Genomic DNA, 22,068 nt, shown 5'->3' on the forward strand with positions numbered 1-22,068 from the left:
GAAGCTTGTAGTAATTGCCTTTGGCCATTTTCAAAAGAAGGAAGAGCCAATGAAGCCTGGGACAAGAGAGGGTCACAACAATTGTCCTTGGAGTCATTCTGCACCTTTAGAAAGCACTGGTAATCAGAGAAAAGGCATACAGGAACATTTCTCATCAAAGGAGGGGATGGTATCTCCCTCTTTCAGGCCTCTGTGCAAGGAGTCCTGGGCATAATATCTTTAACTGTCTAATGTGGCTGCAGGCAAACAGATATGCTTGAGGATTTCCCCAGAGATAGACCAATTCTTGGAAGGCACTCAGGAAATTCAAGGGGGTCTGTCCTGGAGGTACAGAATAAACTTAGTCCTAATTCCAAGGCTAGTCTCCAAAGAGGAGTAGGAACTGGCTACCCCTTTTTGTTTATGTACATTGGATGATGTGAGGTAGTACCAGTTATGCCGGACAGAGTAGGGCAGTGCATGTGTAACATATGCCTGCATAGCTAGCTGGAGTTTTGTAAATAATTTATATGTTATTTGTATATCAAACTGATTTGTACAAGGGCTTGTGTTGAAAATGTATTTGTAAAGTTGCTTGTGTTAAAAAATGTACCAACAGTGGGTCCTGCTGGACAAAAAAGCAATACACCTGTATGTCAGACTGTATTGTAACTGTTGAAATGAATATATTGCAACAGAAGATACTGAAATGAATATATTGCAACAGAGGATACTGAAAAGAGAAGAGGTTAATCTCAATCTATCTAACTTTGAAAAATAACCTGAAATTAAATTACTTGGTATAAGCCATAAAGATTGTATCTCGCAGGGCTGAATGCAGCCGTAGATGCAGCATCTATGAAAACAAGGACTAGGATTCCTGCTGTATTGTCCTTAGTGTAAACTAATTGCTACCCTGGAAGGGTGGAAATGGTTTTATAGCTTCCAGATGCTGTAACACATCTTAGCAATGTTGTGTGTGTGTGTGTGTATTGTGCCACATCTGTACTATATTCTGGTTCAACTTCTAGTCTGGGTGGGTAGTGTGAGAACTACAGAGTTAGGTGACCAGATGTGATGTCATTCTGGTTCTAGGTCATAAGCTCGACAGCCACTCTCACCGACAACAAAAACATCGACACCACATTATCGACAAACCAGAAACACGACAACTCACATGCCCGACAAACAAGTAACCAACGGTCCACAAACACGAAACCCCACACACTGCACACACCACAATAACAACAATCAACTAACAAAACACATCCCCTTATCCAAAAACCACACACAGAACACAAGCACACCAAAATCCTCACAAACCCACACTAAACCTCACACACACAACTACGTCCAACCCTAACCCAAACCCTTACCCTAAGGTCCGTCACTATCGCACACTCAGCTAACCCGCGCCCTAACCCTAACTCACTTAACCCACCCCTAACCCAAAATACCACTACCGCACACTTACATAACCCGCGCCCTAACCCTAACTCACTTAACCCGCCCCTAACCCAAAAAATACCACTACCGCACACTTACATAACCCGCCTAACCCTAACTCACTTAACCCGCCTAACCCAAAAGTACCACTACCGCACACTTACCCAACCCGCGCCCTAACCCTAACTCACTTAACCCACCCCTATCCCCACAGACTGTCACTATCCACACTTACCTTAGTCGCACCCTAACGTCCGTCACCACCGCATACTCACACAGCCTTCTTTCCAACTCACTATCCCTGGCGTCGGAGTTTTCATCCGTAGCGTCGGTCTTCCGAGTGTCGATCATCTGGCGCCCGCTCATGCGTTGTCGGTAATCCCAGCTGTCGATCTTCTAACCTACACCCGTCATTCTATAGTTAGGACTGAAATTATTTTAGATATTAGTGAGAGATGTGATAGCAACACTCAACATTAAGTTTGTGAAACCTGACAAGAAAGACCACATTATTTTTAATATTCCCTTTGACTGAAACTCTGGTGTTTATTGTAAGTAGATATGTAGTATTTTTATATTCTTTTATTATTTATTATTAAATATTTTTCCACTTTTCATTGTGGCTAGTCTTTTTAGGAAGTATTTAACCTTTGAGAGAACTTCTATTTATTTAGTGACACTGTGGCATCATGCTTCTAAAAATCTTGCTGTTCAGTCAACATTACCATTGGCATCAGTATTAATTTCACTCACTATAACTGGATACTCTGTTAAGAGCCTTTGAGTAGTTGGTTGGTGACAGTGAAACTTCCTTATAACCTGGTCAGAGGTGGTAATTTCCCAGCCTTTCCCAGGTGTTTTGTGTGTGTGTGTGTGTGTGTGTGAAAGTCAAATCTCAGAGTGTGTCTTTGTGAGCTACTTGGAACATTGACACAGAGCTTCTTAGTGGTCAGTGTGGATTCTTATTTGGACCCTGGAAAGACAGAGAGAGAAAGAGAGACTCCAGCCCCAGAACTGGAGTATGTCCCCTATGTGTTCTTAAGGGAAATTGTGCTAGGCGCAGAGATGCATCTGAAAATTCTGTTTGTATCTATTTCTCTCAAAGTGAATGTTCCCCCACTGGTGTCTGTGGTGAGGATTGTGGTTCCTTGATCACTGACCCAGTGAATGGACATCTCATATCTCATCACTGTGCTTTTGATTGTGATTACTAGCAGAAGGCCTAGAATACAAAGGTGGTTCAAAGATTTGAGAGCAGTTATTAGAGCCATAATTTTTTTGACATGTATGCGCTTTAATTTGTCTTGTTTGTACCACAGACCTTGGACTTTCAGCCCCTTAGATGCAGGTCCCCATGCAGGCTTAGTAGGGGATGGATGGGAAAAAGGGAGACCTGAATTGAACGACAACTGATTCACCCACCGAAGGAACTCTACTTTCACAAACCCTAACACTGGAATTTGAAATGAAAGGGGATGCTGGTGCGAGGTCCAAACTGATTTAACAAATCATTGAATATTCCTCATGTGAAATTTGGCTAAAAGAATCTAAAAAATAGTAGAGGCCATGAAACTTTGAATTTTGAGATTTACCCCTGGCAGATACCAAAGTCTGGTTGGAAAATATCAAAACCAGTTCCTTGTGACATGCCTCTGTCCTGAGAAAGAAAAGCCATTGCATGGAATGTGTCAAGTAGACATGCCAGAAACACTGTCCTGTCAAAAGGGATGAGGGAATATTTCTCTATGTTCGCCTGAAAAAACAGGCAAGGCAGATTCTTGACAACTTGTGAAAGAATCTGCCATAATAAGGGTGTCTAAATATGGAAGATGTGAGTGTCCTGCAACCTGCCATGGGCTATAACAGGAGCCAGGCACTTTATAAACACATCTTAGAGCTGTTGATAAACCAGAGGGAAAAGAAGAAAACTGAATGTGTAAACCAGGCACAGAAAAACATAACAAGGCCTGAATTATTTCAGAACTGGATCGTGATGGCATGGTTTAAGGAAAAATGTCTAGGACAGGTTTCTAGGTTCCTTCTTTCGTTGGCACCAGAAAGATTGTTGAATAAAATCCTTTCTCCTCTTAGGCCTTGGGGGAATGGGTTCTGTAGCCTTCAGATGTAGCATCTGTTCTGCAATAGGATGGAATAAGGAGGGTTGATTAGTTGGAGGAAGAGGCATCCCTTAACTAAGTGGAAAGGAATTCCATTGCCAGTTCTAGCCTTTTTTGAATAATTGCCAGAACCCAAGTGTTTGAAATTATCTAGTGACACAGAGGAAAGTAAAGACCTAGGCTTGGAAAAGCTTTACAGGATTGCAGGTGGGAAGGGTAAAGGAGTCAATTTTCTTAGATTGCCATTGGTTTTGGGAGGACCCTCCTTATTTCTTCAAACCTCCCTGCCATTGCTTTTTAGAAATTTTATTTTATTATCACTGACATAAACTGAGATTTCAACATTTGAAACAGATAATTGCAGCTTAACTGAAGGTTTTATAAAACGCACTTTCCAAGCAAAGATGTTTTTTCAGGTTTCAAATTGTAAATTCATTTTGTGAGAATCTTTTGTTTTCCATGTGGATGAATATTATACATCAGTACAATGTTAAATTACTGTTATATATTGGATACATAGCCATAAAGTATTTTCTACAGCTTGGTGAGTCTAAAGTGGATGCAATTCTTCCTGGTTGAATTCAGTTCCCCAATTCAGACACTTTTAATGCATTTTCCCACAAAAATCACTGCTAGTGCAGTTTCTAAGTATGCACCAACACTGATTCATTTTGTTTTCCATTCTTTTGCTTTCTTCTGTGTTTTTGAAACTATGGAGTTTGGTATATGCAAAACATGCAAAAACGTTTATTTAAAAAAATAATCATCTAGATGAGTTCCTGACAGGCTGAAATGAGAATGTTGAGACCTTGTTCAGTTAAGTGTGAGGGAGACACAGCTAAAATGACTCATAAGACTGTCTGAAATTTTTTGTGTAAATATCTGTAACAGCTGGAAAAATACTAAAGCTGATGTAAGCTGAGGAAGTGCAAGAAAATTTTAATTTTTTTACAAATAGCTATTGTCGAATATTTTCTTCAAGTAATTTTTCGGGTTTATTTCTACAATATGTAAGATCTGTAAATTATTTTTTTACAGGAAATTTGACTCAGAATTACAAAAATTGTATTTTGAATCACTATTTTAAGTAAGATGACCTAAACTCGATGACTATCAAAAGTACTGGATTTCTGTGCTGGGTCTTTTATTCTGTATCCCACATACAAATATTTGAAATTATAACCTACTCAGTTGTTGACAGTCATGGTTCCCTTTGTGGTTTAATTTTGCATTAAGTCAATTGTATGCTATCTTGGTAGTGGAAGTGGTCTTCATTGAGCAGTGTGGGTGTGCACTGATAACATCCATAAGGGTTTATATTATTTCTTTGACAGCTTAGGTTGTCGAATGCTTAATGATTGACACCTAAGCGTCGAAGTTTCTAAATCGCAAATGGCCATATACGCAAATTCTTTCTTCGGGAAAGAATTTGCTAGGCCGTCCGGAAATAAAATTAACTTTTCAACCTAAATATAGTGTGGGGGGGCTGTGCCCCCCACACCCCCCCCCCCAACTAAATATACCAACTCCGAGATCGCCCTACATTGGGGAAAGGGCAAATCCCCGATAACGGCCAAGCAAATTCTTTCCCCAGGAAAGAATTTGCGTATATGGGCATTCACGATTTTGAAACTTTGATGCTTAGGTGTCGAACATTGAGCATTCAACAACCTAAGCTATCAAAGAAATAATATAGACCCCATCCATAATTGCTTTATTTATCACACACACTGATACATTAATTTTTGTGTGTTTTATAATCATACATAATTGTTATATTTCAGGACATAGTCTTTGCACATATTTGTAACTAAACAAGGCTACTTTGATGCATTAAGTATTAATATGAGTGATTTAATATTATAGTATGTGATTTTGCAAATTATTTGATTCATAAGTAATATTATAATTGCTTTTACCATTGGTACATTATTAAGGGAAACAGTGCTTTACAGGAATGGCTGCTTTTTAGTTTTTTTACTGTATAACTAGATGTTTAAAACTTATATTACTGACAACTAAAACCTCTGTATTTTTCTTCCCCAGCTCAGTCATTTTAAAATGAAGCCTGGAAACTATAGTTTGTTTTAAAGTGAAATTTTTGGATGTATTTAAAATATCACTCATTCAGTGCAAAGAATTCAAGCCAAAAGCAAGTAACCTAGCAATGGGCTCAAAATAAAAGACCAAATTTGTGTGTCCATTTCTATTCATTGATTTGTGTTTGTGTGGGTATTTGTATGTGTGAATGTGAAAGAGAAGATATATAAATGGTACCTTTACATTTGATTTTGCTTTGCTGGGTTATTCAAGCAATTTACAACTGTACTTGGTTTATAATACCCTGTTTATTGACTCAGTTTAGCCTTACAGTGTGGTAAAATATTAAAAGAAATCACTACAAACATTATATGGATATAGTACATTTCGTGAAAATATCATCATCAAAGAAAGTATGGCTGAATCTGCAAATTTAGTATCCATTGAAATTAGCAAGAACTTTAGTGAAAAATAGACCTCATTGAAATTACACAAAATTTAGACATGCAATTAAATAAAGTATTTCCAACTTAATGTAGTCCTTACATTTAACCCTCAGCTCTTAACCATACAGTCAGTGAAGTCTGTGGCTCAGACAAGATGGCATTCAGTCAAATGGCCTTTCATTCAGCATAGGAATCAATCAAGCCAAATTCTACCCAACAGTCCTGAAGAGATGACATTCATTCAATTAGTTTTCAATCAAACTACTGTATACCATATTATTTTCTTGAATACAACTTGGCATGTTTCATATGCTGTTAGTTATATGACTCATGTTTACTGATATTTTCCTCTGAAATATATATTTTGAGGTAAAGGTTTTTAATTTAGATTCTGCAGTATTTCATGATATTTAAGTATTCAGTACTTAAAAAAAGCATTTAACTTTCTCTTGTTTTATAAGTTAGCTTCCCAGTTCAGGGTGGTTGTCAGAATGCATGCTTTCTAGAAAAGTATTATCCTATAATTTTAATTGTCTGACTTATACAAGTGGTGATAAGACGTGGACCAGTTCTTGGTAAAATAATGGGCTGTTCCTAGTGACTTAGAGAAATTACTATAAACATTTAAACTAGTACTCTTGATTCTGTGTTGCAGAGCAATGAAACCCTGACAGGGATTTAATGAGTGATTCAGACAATGGAGGAGAATCTTTCGGGAGGATGATTGCAAGGCAATGGCTATTTAGCTATTCCAAGGAGACTGCAGTGAGATGTGCAAGGGGTTCTCACCTGGGACATAAGCTCTAGTGGTGGTACCTTAGTACTGACAAGATGGGTCCTAAGAATTTTATTGTATAATTTTCTGTTTGTAATAGAGAGGTAGGGTTTAATTGCAAAAAAAAACATCAACATTCATTGCAGTCTACAGTATAACAGACTCTGGCCTAATCCCATTCCTCTTGTTGGAACATGAAGGCTGAGATCCCTGCTAAGTCTGTAGGCTTTACTCAGATTTATTTATTTAATATTTGTTTACCAGGAAAGTCTGACTTGGAACAAGCCAATTTTCAGTGGAGACCCAGGGAGAAATGCTCCACATGCAGGTCTTTATAATGTGAGATGAAACCGGAGTACCCAGAGGAAACCCACACGAATGCAGGGAGAAAATGCAGACTCCTCACAGAAGACACACCAGCCGAGAATTGAACCAAAGAACATCTTGCTGTGAAGCAACAATGTTAACCTCTGCACCACTGGGCCGCCCACTGCAGGTCACACTGGATAGGCTGTCACAAGTGTGGGGACCCCTGAGGTTGGGAAGTATCAGGGTACTGGCCATGCATTGCATTGAATCCAGTGATACTTGTGGGGGAAATACTTAAATCAGTGCAAGCTTACAATTCAGCATGCTGCAATGCATTTCTACTTTTTTTCCCTAAGGAATGTCACATGCAGTTTTGTCTGGTAGCAAAACCTGCTATTGCTTCTGCTTATAGCCAGCTTGCAAGGCAGCCATGGCAATAAATCATAAGCAAAATTAAAGTGATTGACAGCACATGACATCTTAAGCAGTGTCCTACTTCCTAGTATGGTACACACATCACCACCTCTGTCTCTCATTTTGTTAGTGGAAAGTTGAGAACCATGTGGTATGGTATCACACCATAATCTGATGAAGTAGTCAGGTAGCTATATAACACATTTATATATTTTTTTGTACAGTCTTCTCTTTATTTAATAGCAGAATATCATACAATAAAATGCTTAGGAACTACATTTTGTTCCCAGGTTGTCTGGATACACAAACTGAATTAACATATCAACACATATACATTTTATTCTTGTATTGCAGTTTGTTGCAATGAGAATATTGAAATAATGCCATTTAATGCATTACTAGTAAACTATAAAACTGCATAAAAACAGTTATACATTTTGTCAGTTTCCGTTTGCCATCTACTCATTATACTGACATATCATGAGCTTCATTTCCCTATAATCAACTGTTTTTGATGATTGTAATGCTTAAGTTTTGATTGTTCTTAAGTAAATTAAAACACACTCACTGCAAAAATCTTGATCCCGCCTACCATTCTGGTAGCCGCCTATCAGGTCCATCACAGTCAGTACTCAGGACTGACATCCATTCTTTTAATAAATGGATTACCTAAGAATTTTGTTGAGTGCCATCAGTTAGGCTTGTGATTTCTTTGGCAGCATTATTCCAAATAATGAAGTTTGTGAACTTTTTAATTATAATCATCCACTCTTTATCGTATGTATAATCTTGGAGGAAAGTTCAAATCAAAGATTTTATCTCAGAAGTCAGTTGTAGGTAGACCCCCACAGGGGGCATTAAGTCCTGATGAGATCAGAACCAAAAACAAACACAAACACAAAGGAGCTTCCAGTGCCAAGAAACTAGTTCTGATGTAAGTCCTGATTTCCTTGATGAAAGTGCTTAACTCTTTATTTATTTCTCTACCTTGTACAATTCTTGAGAGTTGGGTCATGTGGCTTGTGGCACTGTGCATTTCATTTTGTTTCCCAGTGAGACTGGCCAACAAAAAAATCAGAATAAAATACTTTGAACTTGTTCTGAGCACTGAGACACAGGACCTGATAATGGTACAACTTAGCAGAAAGATCAAGTTAGATAAATCTAATTAAAAAAAGTAGTGAATGAACCAAGAGACAGGCACACCATTACCTATATTAGGACAAATGTAGTCATATATCAGACAGTAACATATAAGTTAGACAGCCTTGCTGTGGTTGCCATTGATGTAGCCGTGGAATAGAAAATGGTTAGCTAGAGAATGAACAATATCAATGGTGAGTAAAATGTAGCTGGGATGAGGTATATATATTAGAACTTCAGTTTAGTATCTGTATAAGCAGAGCAGCAGGAAGATTAGAAGGAAAAAAATATATTTCTATGGACCACACAGTAACTTTAAAATGGAGCTGATGAACAGCTTGGGATGAGAACGATACAGCACTTGGGGAAGTCTGATGATGTAGTCAGATGCACATCAGCTAAGATTCCAAACAATTAATTTAAAAACAGCACATTTTAATAAAAGAAAAGGTGAAACGCTAGGTGTCCCTGTGATTCACTGAGTGTAAAGTTGACAAGGTTCCATCTGGACTAGTTTGTCTCCTTGAATTTGAACTCCTCAATTACTGGTATTCACTGGAACTTATTACTTGTGCTGTTTTAATGTGTGCACTGCCCTTTTTACAGTTTTGGGAATGTAGTGTATGTATATATATATATATATATATATATATATATATATATATATACAGAGAGAGAGAGAGATGTGTATGTGTCTAGGTATATATATATATATAACAATTCACATTTATGAAGTGAAACCATATATATATATATATATATATATATATGGTTTCACTTCATAAATGTGAATTGCTGAAATATCGAATTTTAGCAATTCGTGTCCATGAAGCCGAAACCTCTAAATAACCACGAATAGGACTATGTCGAATTCATGCTTATGCATTTTCATTATCACACTGAAGTGTTCGGCTGGGATGGTGTCTGCAGTTTAAGGTGAGTGAGAGTGCGTGAGTGTTTTTTTAACTTGTACGAGTGGGTCAGGGTAGGGAGGTGGGGGTATGAGTGTGTGTGTTGGCTATGTGTGATTTTTTATTTTTTTACTGTTTGTGCGATCCTGGAGTTAGTATGTATAAGTAGGGGGTGTGGGGGGTGCAGGGGGGCTTGTCCCCCTTCGTATGTGCAGTGTAGGTTTGTGTCTGTGTGGTGTTGTGCTGTATTTCACTGTTTTGTGGTGTGGGTGTTATGGTTTGTGTGTTGTGTACTGTATGCTGTGTGTTTGATGTTGTGATTTCGTGGTTGTGAGGTGTCGGCTTTATACTGTCGAAAGGCTGAAATTCGATATGTCAGCATTTTGGCAATATGAAGTGAAACCATATAGATATATATATATATATATATATATATATATATATATATATATATATATATATATATATATATATATATACACATAGATATATGCATACATGGTGGGAAGGATGCATTCCCTCCCCCCAGCAAAAAGTTTGTTTTAATGTCATCTCTCCACACTTGACTGCTGAAAATCAATCCTTCCTTGGGAGGCCACCGCATTGGCAGCCGTTATGGATTTGACACCCACCAACCAGTCGCTAATATAGTCACCTGCATGTTCCCGGGGTATTCTGTACTTTTCGTGGCATGTGTGTGCTTCTGCTATTGTCACTGGCATGAAACACCAAGCCTGCATCCCCCAGTCTTAAGGCCATTGCTGTCATTCAAGCCTGTGCTCACACAAGAGCAATATGACCAATCATAGCCATCCTCACCCCATATGAGAGTGTACAAGCAGATGTTAAGCAAACAGTAATGCTCTCTAGGGTGGAATTACTGGGGAGATTACGGACCTTCCAGAGGAGCTCTGAATGATCCCTCATTTCCCCAATAATACCAAACCTGGAGAGCATTATTGAACTTAGAAAATGGGATATCTTTTAAATGGGTTGTACTTGTTTTATTATTAGTGTGTGTGTGTGTGTGTGTGTGTGTGTGTGTGTGTGTGTGTGTGTGTGTGTGTGTGTGTGTGTGTGTGTGTGCATTTATTGCAAAACATTCCCCTCCATCAAATGGTCCATAGTTGCTATGTAGGATATGTAATTGTTGTTGCAAGAAATATTTTACATCCAAAATATATGTGTGTGTGTATATATATATATATGTGTGTGTGTGTGTATGTATGTATATATATATGTATATATATATATATATATATATATATATATATATATATATTCACACACACACACACACAGTAAGTTACATACACACTAAAGATGTAGAGGCAGAGGGAGAGCGAGTCTCTGATACATGCAGAAAATCAGATGCACATCCACACATTCAGAGGAACAGATAGAATCACACACACACACACACACACACACACACACACACACACACACACACACACACACACACAAGCTGTTACAGTCGGTTTCTTATGCACAGCTCTGATGTTTCATTGTGATCAAATGAGTGAAAGCATGCATACAGTGCAAAGCAGTGCATCTCCCCCCTCCCCACATACCTCTAAAATGTCCCTAATTGTTTTGCTTTGTCCTTTGAGAATTGTTTGATTTTTCTGGTAAATCTCTGAGGTTTGCAGTTAGTCAGCATATCCCAACATTGTAGTTTAATAGTACTTTTTTATTTAGAAAAAGAAAGATGCAAAAACACTTACTCTTAGCAAATTTTAAGTAAATTATGGTAATATTTAAAATTGCCCCTGATTTAGCATCTTTGTAGTTCCATTATTGTTGGCCTTGTCCGAAATTAGCAAAAAAAAGTTGAATGACATATGTGCTGTCATTTTCTGTTGGTCTCACAAAGACAAAGACAGACACACCCACTTGTATTACTTTTGACATATTTTCCCACACTTGCTATTGACAGCTTTTTAAGTCATGTTTGCAAGAGGAAAACATTGTTTGTCATGTCTGAGATTGGGGTGTTGGAGTCTAAAATTGCCTGCCAGCACACTTCACTGAAAAATGCTGAATTATTATTTATTATTATTTATTTAACATTTGTATACTGTGGTGGTGGTGCTGCGGTAGCGTTGTCACCTCACAGTTAGACGTTGCCCGTTCGATTCTCAGTTAGAGCATCTTCTGTGTGGCGACATGCGTAAACGGGCGTTCCTTCGTTGAAGGTTGTGCGTTAGGCCTGGTAAGCCAGCACGTAAACCTGTACTGCCAATCATTAGCGGACCGGAGTTCCGCTGTGGCGACCCCTAACCGGGAAAAGCCGAAAGACACAAACAATTATTTCTTTAACATTTGTTTACCAGAATAGTCCAATTGGACAGCTAGTGTCTGTTTTCAGCGGAGTCCTGGGGAGAAAAGCTCCAAAACATTACAGAGTAATAAGTAATAAATGGTAATAATTGAAGGTTACATGGTTTAAATCTTCAGAACAGTTTAAGATAACATGTTATAGAAAGGTTAACAGTTTAAAACAATACAAGGTCATAGTACAGATATGTGATCATAGCACATTTGTAGAGTAAGCATAAGAACAGTATATGTACATTTGGTTTTCATAGTAAACACATATTTACAATATATACAATGAATATGTGTTTACTATGAAAACCAAATGTACATATATTGTTCTTATGCTTACTCTACAAATGTGCTATGATCACATATCTGTACTATGACCTTGTATTAACACATATTTACAATATATACAATGAATTCCATTCAATTCTCGGCTGGAGTGTGGGGAGTGCCTTCTGTGTGAAGTCTGCATGTCCTCCCTGTGGACGAGTGGCGTTCCGAAAGACATGCATGAATGGGCATGCCTCCATTGAAGGTTGGGCATCGAGCTGGCAACTCGGCACCGTAAAAATCTACTGCCAGTCATTAGCGGACCGGAGTTCTGCTGTGGCAACCCCTAACCGGGAAAAGCTGAAAGACAAACAACAACAACAATATATACAATGAACATAGGTAGGGCACAGTGTCAGTATTCATCAGAGGCATCAGGGAATAACAGCCTAAAGTGGGGTGAGGCTTCAGGGAGGATCATTGCAGTTACATAAATGGTTGGCGTATAGGTGTGATTTAGGGTGTTGTTTCATGTACAATTTTGTAACCTGAAGTCAGGAGGCAGGTATTCCATGTTTTTGCAACATCATGAGGGAATAGAGATTCTCCAGAGCTGTTCTTACATGGATTAATTAACTTCGATCAGTGCTTTGTTACTGGATCATAGTTCCCTATTTGAATTATGGCTTTTATCAGGATGGTATAGTATTTGGTGTGCTAGGTTGAGCTGGAGGTAATGTAGTAAGTTGAGAAATTCTAGCCAGTGTAGTTTATGTATGGAATGGCAGTGGTGAGAGCGTGATTTAGCATTGGTTGCGAACCTAGCTATTTTGTTGTAGCATGTGGAAAGTTTGTTCATATCGGTTTTATTTAGATTTGTTAGCATTGGGGATGCATGAAGTAATGTTGATAAGAAATGCTTTCTGGCTATGGCAGTTCTAGACTCAGAGGTTAATGAATTAAGCTGATATTCATAACTTACAGTGTGCTTGATTTTTTTTTTTTTTTTAACAATGACTACATACGTCTCATACGTTTAATGTAATACTTAGCAAAAAGGTATCCATGTGATCAGATTAAACAAATGCACACCGTCAGACCTTCGTATAATGTTTGAATTGATGTTTGCATGGCAAAGTTGTTTGATGCTTATGCTAAAGATGGCAATGAGTTTGTCATAATAATAATGAATATTGATATATGTAACATGCTGATTGATTTTTTTTTTCACTTAAGGTACCTTGGTTCGACGAGTAATGAACATTTTTTTGGGACTTCTTATTATCTGCCTCAGTATTCCAGTGGTTTTCAACCTGCTAAGTTCTAAGCAAGTCATGAACACGTCCTTCAACTCCCTAAGGATTGTGAATACATATGGAGCTTTTGGAAGGTATTTTCTTTGACTTCAGCTGTACGTCTCCTCTTATGAATTATAAAGCATAACTCTTCCTTTTTGTAAATTATAAAATCTGTACTATTCCAATTGTTTTAATTTGTTTTAGTACAGATGATCTCTGAAAACGTTAAATACCTGCAGTGATATGCAACCACAGTTACAGAGGTATTGTCTGACAGTTATGAAATACAGGTGGAATGTGCCTACAAAGTATGCTGAAAATGAATTCATATAAAAGATTACCAGGTGCATCTAGTCAGCATCAACAGTGCTTTCTATAGCTTCTGACTAAAAGTAATACTATATAAAATACCTGGATTAGAACATTTTAAGCTACAGATATATTTTGTTTGCTTGTTTATTTTAATCGATTAATGTCATTGACATAGTTTCTTATGTTAGAAACATGCTGTTGCGATATTGATTTTTTCAACTTCATTTTTTTTTATAATAGATTCCATCAGGCCATGTAGAAGCAATACTTTAAACTAGCTTTCGCTTAAATAAATTAAAGAAAATATAAGTACTGAAGTATTTTGACTACATTTTTAATAATCACTATATTTTATTTTTAGTACCCTGTCTAGTGGTACGCATATCGCACTACGGCTCCTTAACAAGTATTCAAATCTTTCTGATTGCCTTACACAGTTGTGACACCAATGAGTAAAAACTTCTGAATGGAAACATTATTATTTTGCAGGGGGACATACCCCTTGAATTCCATGATGGGGTTTGCACACACCATTAATCTCTCTCTCGCGCACGCGCTTTCTCTCTCTCTCTATCGATATATATATATATATATATATATATATATATATATATATATAAAACTAAGGTCGGGTGGCACAATGCCAGGGTAATCCTATGGCTAAGCTTGTAAAGACCCCAGGGCCATTAGCCTAGTACACACCTATGAACATATATATATATATATATATATATATATATATATATATATATATATATAATCAGATCCAAGGTTTCCCATCACTGAAGAAAGGGGAAATCACCAGTATACCCACAAAATAGACCTTCACTAGAAAAGGTGGTCAGTCACACAGTAGTGATCATACAATTGAATGAACTAGTATTTCACAAGTGTGCCTGGATCCCTACCCTGGTATAGGCTGTAACTAGTTGACTGCTTCTAAAATGTGAGCCAAATCGTTATTCAGTGAATCCAGTGAAAAGGTCATCCCTTAACTATGAAGAATAGCTGTTTTTATACCTAAATTTACTATGAATGTAGGATAGATAGTCAGCAGTTTGTGACTAAATAAAGAAGCTGCAAGTTTTTAAATTAAATTTAAGAGTTAAATATTTTCATTGGGGCAACACACCACTTGCCTTATTCAGGAGGTTAAGCCCCATGTAAATATCGATGGATTGATCATAAATCAGTGAGTTAGGCATGATTCATGTAAATATGACTTTAATCAGAAATATTAACTTCATTTTATCAAAACATGTAATATCAGTATGTATTACAAAAGCAGTAATGCCTGATAGGTTGGCATTGCAGGGAAATAATTAACTTCCCTGGGATATTGTGAGCCTATGGCATCGGGCCTCCCCAATCCCAGAAGGTCATTATTTTCTGATAATGCTCACCTTGCAGTGTATTACTGTGATTAGAAAATGGACTGTTGTTAAATTGTGTTGTATTTGTTTTATTACCACTATATATGTATTTTTGTATATTTTATGGTAAATAGTCCTTCTACCTAATGTTTCAAATGTGGTGGAGAATATAAGGTATAAGATATGTAAGTATTTAATAATGTCTACATGTAAATACACATGCACACAATTAGATATATCATACACAAAGAGATGCAGAGATACAGTATCTCTCACATATACATAAACTGAGATTTGAGTGTGTATGTGTGCACGCATGCACAACACACACACACAACCATCCTTGTAACTGTTGGTGCTCCATATTATCATTAATTAATAAGTCATGGGTCTGAAGGACCTGTATCCTAATCTGAATTCTTCAGACCATGGAGAAAGATGCAAAACACATGGACAAAAAAATAAATCAAATTTTGATAGAAGAATTGTTTGATTATTTACGCTTTACTGAAAGATCTTTGATGAACTGGTTATTGTTCATATAACTGATTACCCCAACAGCCTTGAAAATTATATAAGCAACATTTGATTTACTACACCATATGGATAGAGAGAAATTCTGCATTGCAGTGTCTCCATTTTGCAGGTTACTTCATGGAAATTACATACATTCATAGGCCATACATATATCTTTCTGCAAGGTTATATTTGTGAATACTCCTTAAGGTTTCAATTGGATTCCATGGCATAGTAGTTTCCACCCCCTCACAACATTGCTTTGCTTAATTTACCATGCCTATCCTGTTTTGTAAAATTGTTCTAAAACTTGTCCCGTCCAGGCTGCTGAGAACATATGCCTTTGAAGGGCGTAGTGGTGCTAGTTCAAATCAAAGTGGCATGAAATATTCCATCTTCAATGTTCATGCCAATCATTTTCTATACTGATCTAAAATAGAATTGTGAGTTGTTGAGTGAACCATTATGCATTTTAGTCATACATCAGTACTTTTCCTTTGATTACCTGCATCATATATGCACAGCTGATAGGTCATCATCATTTCATTAATTTAACATTTAACAGAATCATACCACATATGTCAAATATAGTGCCATAATTGCCTTTCTTACCTGTGGTATCCTTTCTGTCAGTCACAGTTTTTGGGGCTGTTGGTATTGTACAGGTTGTTTGTAGGTATATACATACGCAAACATTTTGTATATATATATATATATTTATATATATATATATATATATATATATATATATATTTATTTTTTTTTTTTTTTAAGCATTGTCCCCTGGATTCTCAAAAGCTTGCATGGAGTGCAAGATGAGTGCAGGAGCTCACGCAGGCAATATGTCTGTCGTGCGATCAGGAGCAGCCGGCAGGGGTTTGCTTGAGAGCTCCAGCACTAATCCTGCACGGACTGGTATACAAATTACCTAATTTGCAGGAGAAATCTATGCAAATGAGGTGATTTTGCAATCCAGAAAGCTTGCAATAGTCCATGCAAGACTAGTGCAAATTCCAAAACGGAGCTATGACAGCTCCAAATAAAGGCTGCATATCATTGAGGAAGCATGCCAATGGCCAAGTATAAGGCCATTGGCATTACAAACTGTTTAAAAAATAAAAAAAATCAACTTTTATTTTTTTTTTGCCAGTCTCGGTTATTTAAGCATAGGGCAGTGGCACGCAAACGAGATCGGGGGGGGGGGGGTGTAAGAAAATAAACTTAAAATGAGCCTTCTAATTAAAATCAGTATTCTGCCATGGAAGTCAGTGGCAGGCAAAAGACAACCTGTCCATTGAGTAGTGGTTGCTAACGGGGGAGTGTGAGACATGTAACTATGTATTAGCAGGCAATCCTATGCAAATGAGGGGAAGGATAGTGAATCCCAGATTTCCCCAGGGTGTGAGGCAGGTCCCAAGAGTGTAAGAGTATAAATAGCTGGGTGCAAGACTAGGATATAGGTGACATCTTGGGGGGGGTGTCAGTCATATACTGTAAGAGGATTGGAGCCCTTTGGCTCAGGACTGCTCTTAGCTTTGCACAGTTAAGCTAGAGGTGTGCCCAAACTGCCTAGCACTCTTTACAAAGTGTAAGCGCACCAGATTTTACAGGAAGAAAAAGGAAGTTAAACCAGGAAATAGCATCTCTGCGCACACACAGGCTTAAACAGGGAGGCAATGGGAAGTAAAAACAGCAGTAGGAAGGTAATCAAGGAGAACTAGCTTAGCTGACAGGTGAAATGTATCAGAAACAGCCAATTACACACGCAGTAGCCCAACCCAGCCCAGCACAGCACACCACTATAAACTATGCAAACACCTTTACCCCTTGTTTTTCCCAAAACCTCTGCACCACTGGTGTATACAGACGGGGAAATTTTACAAAATGAAAGCAAGAGAAAAAATGTGATGGGCTGCTTTTGCTATCATAAACCAGCATGTGCAAGAGGCTGAGGGTGGTGAAGATGTGAATGCTGCTGAGCAACCCACAGTGAGGAGATGGAGAAGAGTGTACAGACCCAGGGTAACTTACCAAGGGCTACATGAGCAGGAGATAGTGGAGTGCTATAGGGTGGACAGGGACCTCCTACAGCAAATTGTTGAGCTGTGCCGGCCATGCCTCACACACAGAACTAACAGAGGGGAACCCATCCCAGTGGATACCAAGGTATGTGCAGGCCTAAGAATACTAGCTACAAGTACCTTCCAAAGGCCAACTTGGGATGTGATGGGGATTTCACAGGCATCAGCATCCAAGGTACTCTACCAGTTCCTGGATGCCATGTCAGCACGTCGGTGAGCATGTATATTTCCCCATCACCCATGAGGCGTTGGCCAGCAGTATGCATCTCTTCCACCAAATAGCAGAATACCCTGAGGTAGTGGGTGCAATAGACTGCACGCGCATATGCATTAAAGCACCACCAGGTAAGCGGGGTAGGGTTTACATCAACCTCAAGGGCTTCCCCTCCATCAACTGCCAGATCAAGTGCGATGCCCAGGGCATAATAATGAATGTGTGTGCTGGCTGCCTTGGAAGCTACCATGATTTCCACATCTGGCATCTGACGTAGCTGTACCAGACATTTGCCAGTGGGGACATCCCACATGGTCACCTTGTGGGGGATGCTGGATACGCACTGGAGCCATGGCTGATGACACCCATCAGAAATGCACACACACCCGAACAAGAGCTCCATAATTAGGCACACGCACAAACACGAATCATGATAGAGCGTGTGTTTGAGATGCTCAAGTCACGGTTCCGGTGCCTGGACACATCCAGTGGAGCCTTGCAGTACTCACCAACTACATGTACCCAAATTGTCCTTGTATGTATCATGCTACATAATATGATCCTGCGGAAACAGCTGCAGTAGGAACAGCGTGGGGCAGGGCCACACAGCCCCCCACCAGTGCCAAGGCCTGCACAGGCACAGAGTGACTCGGAGGAGGAACAACCTGAGCCTGTCTCATTAGGCAGAAGGAGGCGTGCCCAGTATGCCCTGTCCTTGGCAAAGAGGCAATGCATATCACATGCACTGATGCAGTAGGGACCCAGGGAATGACTCCTCTCTCCGACTCGCACATACAGTAAAAGAGATGCCAAACATGACACTACCTGTGCTCAACCATGTATAGGGAATGTACTATGTGCATCCGACATAGGCAGCCCTGCAGCACCACCCTCAATACTGGGACACCCACAAGGTAAGTGACTCACACATGCCAGTTGGGGGGCACATACCCAACAACAGTCACAGCCAGCAGGATAGGTGTAGACAAACACAAACAAATGCTGTACTATGGCATCTGAATGAGCCCTATGTGTAACCCCTCCGCCATGCCTACACAGCCAGACTACAGCAGGCCAAGGCAGTTGGATGTAAGTTGCGAAGGCTAGGATGTCAGAAACTAATATGTTAGTAGTTAAAGCTAGGATCTGTAGTACACTGATATGCCTCTAGCCAGCACGATAGGTAAGACTACAGACTGAAATGGTGTACCTGACATACCAGTACAGTCCTAGCAAATGTGTAAAAGTGTCAGGTGTGCCCCAATATCCTACATACACTTACAGTAACAGTCAGGTGTGCTCCCCCACCCTTGTGTAGAAATGTAGAAACAGTCAGGTGTCCCCCCCTCCGCTATGCAGAAATGTAGCAACAGTCAATGCCAAATGACCAATGTATACCCTGCAGACACAGCATGCTACCTGTCGGTGTACAACACAAAGGTCAGCACCGCAGTACAAACTACCTGGACATGATCTACACATGCAATATAGATGGCCATACTGGGCATTCTCACACATTTAGAGGAATGAAGGCAATGTCAGTCAACAACATACTGAAAGGTCATACTAGGCATGCTCACACACTCAAACACATGAAGGCCATGTCTGCAAACACCAGTGGATCAGACATATCTGGCAGTTGCAGTGTTTATTGCAGACACATGTCAGTATGCACCACTCCTGCCTTGCCCACACAGTGGATAGGAATACAGACATATATGTAAGGACAACACACTATAATAAGCCAAAGGTAGATGGACATAGATATGTAGAAGAGGGTGACCATGGCATGGAGCCATCTGGGCCTGTCCCTCCCCGCACACAGCCAAAGGGCCCCAAACACATGAGGTGCAGGTGTCACTCACTGCAGATACTAGCCACCAGTATCTGTCAGCATGACAGACTATATGGTGCACGTGCCAGCTGTGCAACATGACTGTACAAGGAAGTAGTCACCCAGTAGCTGTATACATGTACCTGTGGCATATGACCTCATGTGTGTCCGCATGTGGCATGACAATCCCTACATGAATGGGTTATGGCCCATGCACACACTACCCTCCCCATAGCAGTATCATGACAAGCCTGCTGAGGTCATCCAATGTGAAATACACCTTTGGGAGAGCTGTAGCTCAGTAATCCCCATGGCGTGTCCCATAACTGCATACAGCTGTAGTGATAAACTAGTTAGGTAGTAGTTCTAACCCCAGACTTGGCAACTGTGTGTGTGTTTGTGTGTGTGTCTCTATGTCTGTGACTGTGTAGAGAGAAATGCTTTTTAGGCCACTCACACTCTGTACAATTCATATACTCAACTTTGGCAAGGCTGCTGATGTCACTCACATAGCAATACACCTCTGGGAAAGTCATAGCCCAGTAATCTCTGTAGTGCGTCCTGTAACTGCATACTGCTGTAGTGTGATAAAGTAGTTAGGTAGGTGTTCTAACCCCAGACTTGGCAAGTGTGTGTGTGTGTGTGTGTGTGTGTGTGTGTGTGTGTGTGAATCTCTGTGTCTTTGTCTCTCTTTCTGTCTGTTACTGAGTAATGAACAATGCTTTTTAGGTTACTCACACTACTTAAAATTCATATACTCAACTTTGGCAAGGTTGCTGATGTCACTCACCTAGAAATACACCTCTGGGAAAGTCATAACCCAGTAATCTCTTTAGCGCGTTCTGTAACTGCGTACTGCTGTAGTGTGATTTAGAACTGTGGTAGGGTTCCCTCTCCACCCATGGCAGTTCTGGATGTTTTGTGTGTGTTTCAATGTCTATGTATGGAGCATTGCATCATAAGATACTCACTCGCAGTACATTTCAAATGCCCTACTTTGCCACTCCTGCAGATGTCATTCATTGTGAAATACAACTTTGGGGGAGAAGGTTCTTTAGTAATCCCTGAGGTGTGGCCTATAATTGCTCCATGTTGTAGTGTGATATAGGTCTTGGTCAGGGGTTCTATACCCACACATGTCTGTTGTGGATGTTTTGTGTGTGTCTCACTGTTTGTGTAGGGAGCAATGCATTTTAGGTTAGTCACTCGCAGTACAGTTGAAATACCCTACTTTGGTAAACCTGCTGATGTCATTCATTGTGAAATACACCTTTGGGGAAGGATGTCCCTAGTAATCCTTGTGGTACATCCTATAACAGCTTCATGCTGTAGTGTGATATAGACCTCGGTCAGCGGTTATATACCCACACATGTCAGTTGTGGATGTTTTGTGTGTGTCTCACGGTTTGTGTAGGGAGCAATGCAGTTTTGACTAGTCACTCACATTACAGTTGAAATGCCCTACTTTGGTAATCCTGCTGATGTCGTTCACTGTGAAATACACCTCTGGGGAAGAAGTACTCCAGTAATGTCCGTGGCGCGTACTCTAACTGATTAGTGCTGTAGTGTAATAAACTAGTTAGGTAGGGGTTCTACTCCCAGACATGACAGGTGTGTGTGTGTGTGTTTGTAACTCGTATCCTGTGTGGAGTTAAGTGTGTGACACCTGTGGGCAATGTGGAGGGGGTTTTGCTTATTTCTTTTATGGTGGCCCTACTATATATCACAATGACAACCATACAGGGATAACAGATGTAAATTAGCTGGGAGGCCTGGGTGCAAAGCCATACCCATATATGTGACATCAAGGCCAGCCAATCCAAGCAACCTCACTATTACCCAGAGCACACACTCAACCCATGTGTCATATGCACACACATGCCTAGGCAACAGCCAATATGTGAGTAGTACACTGCATATTGGGCACTGATAGTAATTATGCAGTGATAGCAGTGGGCTACAGAGGGCATGTCACCCTGCCCATCTGTCCAATATGTACGTACATGCAGACAGTGCATCTCCACCATGTTCCCCAGTGGACACCTGCACCACCTGTGGTGCCTTCACATGTGACTCACAACAGACATATCATGCCTGGCAACATACCCTGTATGGACATATGACACTGACATCAGGGAATGCTGTTGGCATGCCATCAGTGTAGGTGAAGGGTAAACCTGCTGCCCATTACCAGTTCCTGCCACAGGTGGGCAAAACTGGCACATCTGATAAGCTGTGTTCACAACATGGGCCAGACACCCC

The 22,068-nt window shown here is 39.7% G+C and overlaps 1 protein-coding gene across 1 annotated transcript in view; it reads left to right on the forward strand.

Moving 5' to 3' along the window:
* Window positions 1–22,068, forward strand: part of LMF1 (lipase maturation factor 1) — a 4,369,731-nt gene that overhangs the window by 3,661,629 nt on the left and 686,034 nt on the right. Inside the window, exon 8 of the mRNA XM_044089721.1 lies at window positions 13,415–13,568. Coding sequence (XP_043945656.1) covers window positions 13,415–13,568 — 154 coding nt within the window. The remainder of the gene's footprint in view (window positions 1–13,414; window positions 13,569–22,068) is intronic.

Source organism: Protopterus annectens, chromosome 12.part0 (genome assembly GCF_019279795.1).
Source record: "Protopterus annectens isolate FY-2018-M chromosome 12.part0, PAN1.0, whole genome shotgun sequence".
In the NCBI taxonomy this organism is placed as follows: Eukaryota; Metazoa; Chordata; order Ceratodontiformes; family Protopteridae; genus Protopterus; species Protopterus annectens.